Source organism: Ascaphus truei, chromosome 3, assembly GCF_040206685.1.
Source record: "Ascaphus truei isolate aAscTru1 chromosome 3, aAscTru1.hap1, whole genome shotgun sequence".
NCBI lineage: Eukaryota > Metazoa > Chordata > Amphibia > Anura > Ascaphidae > Ascaphus > Ascaphus truei.
Window position 1 is genome coordinate 331,209,594 of NC_134485.1, and position 12,135 is coordinate 331,221,728.

A 12,135-nucleotide genomic window follows, 5' to 3' on the forward strand; every position below is an offset into this window, starting at 1 on the left:
CTCCGAGGTGCTCACTCTATCTGCAGGTGAAGGAATGCTAACGGCTCCCACAATCTCCTTGACGTCCTTTGGGGGCCACGGCTTTGGTCATGCTGCTCCCACTCATTGGTACTCTCTGCTGCTCCCACTCATTGGTACTCTGCTGCTCCCACTCTTTGAAACTCTCTGCTGCTCCGACTCATTGGTACTCTCTGCTGCTCCCACTCATTGGTACTCTGTGCTGCTCCCACTCATTGGTAATCTCCGCTGCTCCCACTCATTGGTACTCTCTGCTGCTCCCACTCATTGGTACTCTCTGCTGCTCCCACTCATTGGTACTCTCTGCTGCTCCCACTCATTGGTACTCTCTGCTGCTCCCACTCATTGGTACTCTCTGCTGCTCCCACTCATTGGTACTCTCTGCTGCTCCCACTCATTGGAACTCTCTGCTGCTCCCACTCATTGGTACTCTCTGCTGCTCCCACTAATTGGTACTCTCCGCTGCTCCCACTCATTGGTACTCTCTGCTGCTCCCACTCGTTGGTACTCTCTGCTGCTCCCACTCTTTGGTACTCTCCGCTGCTCCCACTCATTGGTACTCTCTGCTGCTCCCACTCTTTGAAACTCTCTGCTGCTCCCACTCATTGGTACTCTCTGCTGCTCCCACTCATTGGTACTCTCTGCTGCTCCCACTCATTGGTACTCTCTGCCTCCTATGGTCCAAGAGGCCCCCTGTCTGGAAATCTTTCCATCCAGCTGCTATCTTACCTGTTTATCTCGGCATTTGACCAATGAACCACAACCTGCCTGCCATGTAATACTCCGAGAGCCCTTGGGTTTTCTGTCCATCCTATATTTCGATCTTGTGTTTTGATTTCCAGTACAGTTGAAATATTTCCTTTTTTGTTTTGTAATTGTGCGGTGCTTTTTCTTAGTGAGAGAAAAGCACTATAAAAAAAAAAGTTATTATACAAATACTCTGTTTTAGGAAATGAAAGTGCAAAGCTTTCCTTTTTTATTTAACGTTCAATGACTCATTTCCATGTTCTTTTTTTTTTTTTCCTTTTCTTTTCTTTTTCACAATAATTGTGTAAGCGCGTGGTGTAAACGTGTTTTATACATCATTTTCTAAAAAAAAAATTGTAAAAATGCAGAAGGTTAAATATTTTTAGAAACTGCCTTATTTTTTTTTTTTTTTTTTAAATCAAATGCTTTGCAAATTGTAGGCCTATATTTTGAAAAACGCAGAGCAAACCGTGGTGCCTGCTCAACCTCTGTAATGTATGGGAGGCTGTGTACTAGGGGAGTAATATACGGGCATAGCCCGGTTTAAGGACACTCACTTTAAGTACACTTGCGAGTAAGGACATATCGCCCAATAGGCAAACAGCAGCTCACGCATGCGCCTGTCAGCACGTCCTGAACAGCAATACTGGCTCCCTACCTGTACCGAAGCTGTGCGCAAGCGGGGAGACTATAGAGCCTGTTACACATGCGTTATTTACATCAGTTATGAATGTATATGACGATTGCAGTACAGTACATGCATCAATAAGTGGGGAAAAAGGTAGCGCTTCACTTTAAGTACATTTTTGCTTTACATACATGCTCAGGACCTATTGCGTAGGTTAATGCCGGGTATGCCTGTATATAGAAAATTTAGGACAATCAACCCCACACAGATGAAGGGAATGATAGTCCAAGAAATGACCCAATTGTATGCACTCGAATCCTTCACTGTAGTGTGTTCTAGTGATGAGGGATAAAACCCGCTCCGATGTCCGATGGAGAGTATAATAATCAGGTTATGCACGATCATGCTCGGTGAGGAGTATACAGTGATAAAGATCGTTAAGGTTGATGGGATACATAAATGGGAATAACGCTGCCGGATCCCATTAACCTTAACGACTTCTATCATTTCAATTTTCACTGTATGCTCCTCACGGAACATTATAGTATGTAACTTGATTATTATACTGTATATTTTGGAAAGAAACACTCTTTGTTTTGTGGCTGATAAACCATTTTTAAAACCATTTAGGCCTCCCATTAAGCCAACATAATAAATAAGGCAGCATGGTATCTACACTATTCCAGATATTTATTGGCTCTTGCTGTGAAAAACTGTGTCACTGTATAATATATTTAAAAAAAAATAGCTTTGGTTACAAAAATAAAATAAAGATGGTTAATATTTTTCCCTGTTTTACTTGAAATAGATGGTCTGGTTGTTTCATGATTTACATACTTCTCATGTTCTTCATGGCTGTGCCATGCGTGAGGACTCATTTCACAGAACTTCATTATGTGTAGCCAAGTGGAACTGCATCTTTAAATATACTGAATTCACACATTTCCAAGCCCTAAATAAGTGAGTTTTCAGCATTTTGGACTAACATTTTAACTTCCCAATTTTGCAATGCCCATTTAGCAGTGGAAGGGTTCATGAGCAATCTCTGATTTCGTAGAGTAGTAATCTGAATGGGAATTGGGAGTGAGGGATATTTTACAGGTTTTCTCGTGAGCATTTAGACAGTCGCCCGCTGCCTCTATTCCCTGCTTTTCTTTCTGCATGAACCTTGATTTCCCTTGAACATCAGTTCCCAGCAGCCTCTATTCTTTCTTTTTTTATATATACAGAGTGGATACACTGAGCTCATGCACTGCTCTGAGGCCTGGGAGCCTGGAGCCTGCCACAGCTGAATGGCGCTAGAGCAGTGTCACTGTCCATCCCACTGTTATATTGTTCACGTCCATGCCACTGTGATATTGTTCACGTCCATGCCACTGTGATATTGTTCACGTCCATCCCACTGTGATATTGTTCACGTCCATGCCACTGTGATATTGTTCACGTCCACCCCACTGTGATATTGTTCACTGCTTATAGAAGAGGGTTATTTTCTTTCTTGCTTTGTCCAAAGTACATTGTTTCTCCAAGTGAGGCCTCCCTCACAAGTAGCTTCAGTTTCATACTGTTTAATACTAATTACCTTTTACTTTCCCATTCTAATCCTGATTCAAGTAGTCTTTGTCACTGCTCGGATCATTAGTTGTGGTCTCCTAGAGCAGCGGTTCTCAACTCCAGTCCTAAAGCAAACCCCCCCTCCCAACAGGAGCATGTTTTTTGTGATATACCAGTGTAACGGGTATTCCCCCCCACCCAATCTCATATAGTGTGTGTGTGCGGGGAACCTAATGTTACCTGGTGTGGTGCATTATACCTGTCAGGATCACAGGAGGCCTGAGCCTCCGCTAGTGAGAGCCTGGGGTGAATCTCTGGAACGTTCTCGTCGGTCAGCGCCCCCACCTATGTAGGATTCTATAGGAATGTAGAATGGGCCTAGCATAGGAACCCACCCAGAAACCACATACACCAGGGTTATGGCTAAAAGGTTTACTGAACGAGCAAATAACACAATAACATCACATCACATCATATTGTATAGCAACACAAGACAGAGTATCATACTTTCACAGTGCAACATCATCAGTATGCACAACGATATATATGCCACCCTCTGCCACTAGCTGGCAGCTATAACCTTGCCCCTAACTGGGCTATAACCTCCTTACACAGTATCCCCAAAGTCCTTGTACCCAAAGTCCCAAGAGTCCCACAACCCCACCCACGTGTGGAACAGCGCTGTCCACTAAGATGAAGTGTATAGGTGGTGCAATTGGTGACTTGGATAATACCTACCGGGTGCGCAGATGACCTTTGCTTGGAATCCCTTGCTCCAGGAGAGGATCCAAGATGCCTCCGCCTCAACGGTGGGTGGCTCCCGCATGGAGTGATCCACCTTTATAATGTCTCTTATCTCTGCTAATGCAGAGGATGTATTACCTTCACAGCAATTGCAAGGATAGTCACAGTTCCTGGCTGGACCCTCACTTGTCTAGGTTCTACAGGACCCTGTCCCTAGTCTAAGCGGAGTCCCTGTAGTAACCACAAGCTGAGGCGAGTAGGGCCTAGCTGGGGGCTAAGGGGAGACTTCTAGCCTAGTGCATGAGGCTACTTTCCTCCCTGCACAAACACACCCTCCCCTCTCTGTGTCCCAGCTCCTAACTGACAATCTCTGTCTTCACACAACATGGTTGCAACTTTGCAGCATGAGAATCTGTCAGCCTTATTGGCTGTCTGGCTGCCTGTGACCAGGGTGAAAGTGCAGTCCCCAGAGGCTGCTGGGAATTGTAGTCCTTGGTGGCTCTCTTTAACATTGGGGCCTCGTGCGCGCTGTGTAATGGCCGCCGCCGCTGCTAACTGCGCATGTGCGAACTGGGGGATGTCCCTGACTATGGAGCGCCTCTTCTCACTCCCTGTAACTCACTCCCTATAATGGCTGCCGTATCACATCTGCGGCTATACTGCGCAAGCTTCCCCGCATGTGCGAACGCACACAAGATGGCGGCGCCCTGTAGCTGATGTCGCCGGGAGCCCCCGGTGATGCAATCACCCCTGCAACTGGCCTCACGCTGTTGCAGGTGTGAAAGAGAACCGAATGTCTGGGGAGCCAGAGGGGACCTGGCTACACCAGCTTCAGCACAGGTGGCTCAATCAGAGGCTCAGTGGAAGACCCAGCCCCTGGTTGAGCCATCTGTGCTGAAGCAGGGATATAATTAAAACCAGACCTGTTGGGGAGGCTTGATGACAGGAGTTGAGCACCCCTGTCCTAGATAATGAGCACATTGTATTACCTCTGGGAGACCCTTAGCCATTGCATTGGCATAGCGGGAGGTTAACATGGCTGCAGGTCATAGATCATTGCTACCAAACCAATGGCTAAAGTCAATATTCTCCTAATTCATTGTATTGTGTCATCACCATAAAGACGCCTGGGCTCCTATGTGAGACTCGGTGGTTATGCTTCTGGAGACCCGCTCTCAACTTTGGAAACAAATGCAAAATATTCCTGTCATAGTATTAAGTGACTAAGTGCTTTTCATATATGTTAATAAGTGGCACTGCACCATTAACTTTGGGTTCTCTGCTAGATTAAGCCTTTGACTTCCACACTTCTGATCTGATTTCTCCTTTAAGTAAAAATGTGTGTGTTTTATATTTGGTAAGCATTTGCCAGCAATGCAACTCTGAACGCGTCTGTTTTTCCAGAAAAAACAAAAGTGTATTATATAATAGGGATTTTTTTTTTATTCAACTCTGAAATGCCATTTTTAATGAGGTTTAAAGCATCCTTTGATTTCTATAGCAGGTTTTCTCCTTGGTTCTTAAGATTCTTGCCGGTTTAGGCAAATCTTAATCGAGGGAAACAAAATGGCTACCAAATCTCAGGCCATTTTAATCCCCTTTAAAAACCAGGAAGTAATACTTCTTACTTCACTAGTAAGTATCTCAAGGACCTGCGGTTCCCCAGAGCTATAAACAGTGCAGTTCAGCACTGGAGGACCCACTGGTTCCAATCCTGTAGGGAAAAAAAATGGAGGTTAGCTAGCATGGATTGCTCCTTGTAATAGCAGTATGCCCAATGCCTACAGTAATCGCCAGTAATCTTACAGCAAACTTGGCTCATGGTTATGCAACGTCTAACCTTGTATTCTGCGGGGGAAAGGGCTTGATATATACAATAGCCTTTTCTATTTCTGCGCTTGAAATCAGCTTTTGTTACACAGTGCAGCATGTTTATATCTTTACTTTAAGAGGAAGGCCAAAATATCGATTTTGCCTAATTGCAACCATGAAAACACATATATTTGAAAAGAAATAAATAGAATGTAAGTATAATTAGTTATAAATAAGAGCAAGGAAAGGGCATGATGTGTCAGCCTGTATATCACAAAGTGATGGGGAAATTAACCCGAGTTCTGTATTTAACAAGCTAACCTGCTGTCTCTATCTCTTTCTCGGCTTCTATCCTTTTAAGACGTGGAGCAGATGGCAATTGACTGGCTGACGGGCAACTTCTACTTTGTGGATGACATCGACGACCGAATCTTCGTCTGCAATAAAAACGGCGACACCTGCGTCACCCTTCTTGACCGCGAGCTGTACAATCCCAAAGGCATCGCCTTGGACCCAGCCATGGGGTAAGAAGGCAGCTTCCCACAGAGCAGCATTTCTACTGGGACAGAGCTAAGTGCTCTAGACAGCCAGGCTAAGTCAGCCAAGCCAATGCGCTGTGATCAGTGGAGCTGTGAGAAGACAAGGAGCTGCTACGTCTTTCAGTATAAGTGGAATAATCATTCCATGGAGTGTGTTGCACAACGTTTTTTAACTGCTGGAGGGACAGGCATTGTATTGTAACAGACACAAGTGTGTGTGTGTGTGTATGTGAATGACATAGATTTGGCCCCCCAAAATTGCAGTTATATGACCCCTGGTTTGCTTGACCAATAAGTTATATTTGTTATGTGACCAAGTTTAAAAAAGGGAACCCAAAGGACAAACTGGCATGCCCTATTTCCATAAAAAAGAAATATCCACACTTTTTTGCGAAATTGCTTAGTTTCCACAAAATTAGCATTGTTATTGTGTGTGTGTGTGTCTCAAAAAGTCCACGGCACTCCTCGAGTCTTCACTAAAACTTCATTTTAATACATCCAATACAACAAAAAATAAAAATCTGCGATAAAGAGTCATGTAGCTTTTATTTTGTATTGAAGACTCCATGAGTGCTGTGGATGTTTTGCTATCTGGATTATTTCTGAACTGGTGAGGTGTTTCTGCATTGTCCTCTGATGTTCCATAAAGATAAATAGTGTTTTATTTTTTCCTTTCCCTCTGTTCTCATGACATTGATTTGAAAGCCCATAAATGTTGATTTGTAGATGTGTGTGTGTGTGTGTGTGTGTGTATATGTATGTGTATATGTGTGTGTGTGTGTGTGTGTGTGTGTGTGTGTGTATATAGCCAATAAAGAATATCACTTGTGAGCACATTCACATGTCTCAGACAGGTCTGCAACCCTGCCTTTCAACCATTATCACCTCACATACAGTGCTCTCACTGCAGCAAGGGATTCTGGGAGATGACATGCAAATGAGCATGTCTGCTTGATTGCTGCAGTGGGAGTACTGTGTGCGAGGTGATAATGGTTGAAAGGCAGGGTTGCAGACCTGTCTGAGACATGTGAACGTGTTCACAAGTGATATTCTTTATTGGCTATATGCTAACGGTGGAGGTTTTCTGTCGCCTTTTTCACCCACCATAACTATATATATATATATATATATATATATATATATATATATATATATATACATCAAAAAATAGCCGTGTTAGTCCAGTTGCGATAGTGCAGAATAAAAGAGTTCTTCAGTATTAGGTGATACCTTTTTTATTGGCAATACTTGACCTGAAGAAGAGAGGAGAACTCTCGAAAGCTTGTCCTATGACATAAATTGTTAGTCCAATAAAAAAGGTATCACCTAATACTGAAGAACTCATTTATTCTGCACGATATATATATATATATAGACCATACGATACCGGTTGCAACACAACATCAAGAGACAGCACGCAGGTAAGTAAATCATAAATTTTCTATATTTGATAGAAGACACAAAACCCGACGTTTCGGTCCCCCAGTGGGACCTTTCTCAAGGTGGCACCTGCGTGCTGTCCCTTGATGTCGTGTTGCAACCGGTATCGTATGGTCTGTTATTGCTTTATGGGATAAGCACCAAAACTTATTTACTTGCAAATGGTGCCCCGGCTGTGCATTGGATTATATATATATATATATTAATTACACCTTACTAGGGTATATGTGTGTAAATATATACATTTAGTTGAACAGTGTTTTTGTCCTGCATGGTATCACAATGTCAATCAATCTATTTAACAATGTTTTTTTTTAAATTTGATGCAACTACAAACAGAAGACTAAGGAAAATAATCTGCACAGCACACTATATATGTCCTTGATGCAGAGACCTGGATGAGGCTGCCCTTATAGTGCTGGCGACGTCGCATCAAAATAAATGCATTGCCGCCGTCGCGTTCGCTTATAGTAAGCACGACGGCTTGGTCGCGATCGCTGGAACTCATCTCAATTTGATTTTTCCAGCGACTGCAGCCTGACGTCGCCGTCGTGTCGCCGGCACTATAAGCGCAGCCTTAGCCTCTAGCAAAGAGGTCTGTGCAGAGAAGCTTGGTGTCCGAATCAGTGGTAACAGTTACAGTACTTGCATGTACAGTGTGTTTTTAGCAGCATAACTGGAAAATAAAGAATCACCATTGAAATCGACCCCAAAAATATATATTTTAGGTTTTTAGTTAGGATGACCACATTTTTGTCCCCGTGTCCGTTTCATCAGAGGCAGATTAAGACTTGATTGGACTGTTTCTGTTTTTTTATTGTACGGTCAGAGTGTTGAGCGGTGCCCACTAAAAACTTTTGATCATTATGTGAGGCTGGGTTGGGACAGGTGAGCTTGACAAATTATTTTAAAGACACAAATCTCCTCTGCTAGTGCAAAACAGTCCAGGTGTCCGTGCTCAGGATCCCCTAGAGCCTAGATTAGATTGCATGTACCTTCTGACTTTGTCTAAGTGGTAGGTGGAAGCAAAACATTTGTCCTTTAAGTTTCTTATTTTTGGAGTGTATTTCCCCTGGGCCATCGTTCTCTTGCACTGTACTTATCTTGTTATTGTATTTACTTTTTCACTGTCAGGGGCTCCATACCTCTGGTATAAAGCACACACACAAAGTTACAAAGAGTGGCATATCCCGGTTCTGTCACTTATTTGCTTCCAGTTGTTGTGGGAGAGAGGACAGCGCACAATATTTTCACTTTTTAGAAGAACGAATTGCAATATTTAAAGGCATTAACAAAAATGATCATTTGGTGTAGGTATACTTTGAGAAAATAAATGTTTCACACACTTTAAAAAAAAAAAATTGTATGGGAAGTATTGTCCTTCAGGTATGGTGGCTCAGAACAAACCATTGAACTAGATAATCATTTACTATTTCATAAAAGTTGATCACACTAAAACCATTTTCATAATCTTTCATGTGTTCTTATCTCTCTGTTACAAGGTCACCTTCTATTCTTGTAGTCATAAAGAGGGGTTATACAGTATACCAAATTCTTCCAGAGGAAAAACTGGTGCAAAAAACAGCACTGGGATAAAAAAACTAATTAAAAAAAAAAAAAATGGATTTTGTTGCTGAGTTTTGGGGGATGTCTGCCAGCTTCTGGAATTTGATACATGACCACAGAATCCCTTGCCGGGAGAAATAGAGGAGTTCTCCCACTCTTTACTGAAAGCCAAAGAGACGTCTGCAATTTGTAATGGTTTTATCTTTGTCCTAATGAAAAACTGCCGTGATTTGTTTAATCAGATAAAGTGATGCTTATTCTGCCAAATATACATATATAGAAGGGCGCAAAAAGAGAAGAGAAAACACACCATTAGTATAAATTTAAAAAATGATTAATATTTATAATATGCACGAAATAACACTTACATAAAATCAGATCACAATGAATCCAAACTGGGGGAGCTGGAAAGAGGGGTAGATGGGAGCGTGGGTGCTACCACTTACACCAGATCTCAAAATGGCTCGATGTTCCGGTGGTAGAGTTGGTCTAGCTCAAATACCAAAAATCCACCCCTGCACCTCGCGCTATTATCACCACAGTGAAGTTCCAAAACACAGCTGCCCGGAGGAACGTAATGACGCTGCCTCTCTGCTGCGTGTGACGTCACCTCTACACGTTTCGCGTCACACGGCGCTTTGTTTTGCATCACACACGCATTGATACCTCCTGATGAAGCGTTGTGTGACGCGAAACGCGTAGAGGTGATGTCACACGCAGCATAGAGGCACACTTTTTGGGATATACAAGATCTTTTGGGACCGCGCGCAACTTAATAATATTTTTATTCTGCCAAATACAGCATCTAAAAGTGAGACTGCTTCTTTATTACTGGGAATAAAAAAAACGTGTACATTAATTTATTACCATGGTACTGGTTACAAAGGCAGTTTTCTTCACGTTTCTAAGCCTTCATTAACTTTAGGAATGAGATACAAGCATATTGTTTTTTTTTTTAATGCTGTAATTTTCTAAATGTTAAACAAATTCATATTTTCAAGCACAGCTGCATTATGTTCTGTATGTTCCCCAGCCTGCCCCTATTGTTTCTCTCTCTCGTCAGCTGGATGACTTGTGTTACTGTAAATAGGTGAATGCTTTTTTTTTTTTTTACCGTGATTATAACGTACAGTGTGGTCTGCACCATCCAAAGGTAATCAATATCCTAACGTTCCCCTAAGCGCTACATGTGTTGAAAGGATGTCTCCCTATCTCTTTGGTCCAGGGGAAGTGAGGCAGTTAATACAAGTACTTGCCAGTAACTCTTTAGAATTGCGACCAGTGTGGGCATGGAGTAAGGTTCCCTTAATCAGTGGTTAAAGTGCATAAACGTATCATTTTTAAAGTAAAAATAATTTAAGACGTAGGAACAATTTTCGTGCATAAACACTTAAATCCGTGTGAATATAGTCCACTTATATCTGCCCCAATGTTTAATACATTTTATTATCAGTAGTACTATTTGTGAAGCCACTTTATGCATCGCCCTTCAAGTGTCCTTATGTGACCCCTCTGTGACTACTGATGACCAGAGAAATGTGATGGTGTGCCCAGTTAATTTTAAAATTGTTGTACCGTGACATTCAGGCAACAGGGAAAAGTTCAAACATAGTTTATTTATTTTAACATTGTTCTCACAATAAATGAGCTTTGGCTGCATTATTGTGTTTCTGTATTGCAAAAACTGGGAAGTTTGGCGAATTTACAAATTTAGGAGCCAGATGAAATCCCCCCACGGAAGGTGATGGTTGCCAATTTTTGTGGCCTTTTTAGAAGATTGGAAATGTCCACAATTTCCCAGCGTTGCATTTCCGCACAGGTTATTTTCCCATCTCTGCTGATGACATTGCAGAAGACATTTGTGTAGAGGACCGGATTATTTCTACAGCAGAGCTGACGTGGTTCATAACATAGACTGGTTTAAAGCAGCAAAATGTGAAAAAAAACTGTTTTTTTTGTTTGTTTTTTAAATAAATAAATCAGTTAAAAAAAAAAATCAGTTCTGTAGTATTAGATAATACTGTCTGCATTTGTAAAAAAAAACCTCCTAATACAATTTTTTATGAATTTTTTTTTTTTTATGTACTGATCACCCTGTGGTTGCTACCACATCTAGTTAGAAAGGCCTATCGACTTCCTCTTTTGAAACAGGCTCTGACACGCACCTTTTTGAGCTCTGCACTTTGGCAACAATAAACTTTGATAAACTTTGATGTGGCGTAGTTCCAAACAGCAGGCTGTCTATTGCTCCGAATAAATGTGTTACACTTAGTAATATAATGTTACATATCACCTGCAGCATGACTGCAGCACAAACTTACAAGCCGGCCATTTGGTTAGTCACACAATCAGGTTTGTGACAGATATATAATCGATTTTAGATAACCTAACGATTGCCCGTTAAGGTAATAACGTAGAATTATACATTGTCACGTGCTTTACATATGCAGTACAAATAAGAACAAAATAAGAGGGGGGGGGGCGGGGAAATGTAGTAATGCTGTTTATCCATGACAGTTTTTTTCAATAAGCGGTTGTGCTATAGATCAGGAGTGCACAAACTTTCCCCGCTGCGCCCCCCCTGCCAGCTCTCCCCCCCTGCTCGCGCCTGTCTCCTTACTTGTCCGCCGCGATGCATGCCGAAGGCAAGGGACGTTGCAGAGGCCTCACGCGATTCCCTGGCATTTAATTTAAATGCCTTGGTGGAAGAGCGCGGGGCCTCTGCGCGCCACCCCCCCCCTGAAAAATCTTGCGCCCCTTAGTTTGCGCATCCCTGCTATAGACTTCAGAAATATTACTCGCACACACATTGTGAATGCTGGCAGAGGCAAATCCCATAGTAATGTTGTCCTGCAGGGTACAGACGTCAAGCCTACTGCTTTCCATTAGCCCTAATACCAATATGGGGCTTTATAAACAGCCCCTTTATCTGTCTGTCTGAAAGGAAACAATATCTCCAATCCCAACACATTCTTCCTTTTCTATGCTAAGGAAGGGCTTAAAGTTTCAGGAAGCATTGAAAGTTGGGTTTTAAAAGCCAGCGATGGGGCATACTAACCATACTGGATCCAATTAAACTGCCATGTA

At 42.3% G+C, this 12,135-nt stretch overlaps 1 protein-coding gene across 2 annotated transcripts in view; it reads left to right on the forward strand.

Moving 5' to 3' along the window:
- Positions 1-12,135, forward strand: part of LRP1 (LDL receptor related protein 1) — a 374,671-nt gene that overhangs the window by 192,907 nt on the left and 169,629 nt on the right. For both annotated transcript variants that reach the window (XM_075591499.1, XM_075591500.1), the window contains exon 7: positions 5,865-6,027. In XM_075591499.1, the coding sequence (XP_075447614.1) occupies positions 5,865-6,027 (163 nt within the window). The remainder of the gene's footprint in view (positions 1-5,864; positions 6,028-12,135) is intronic.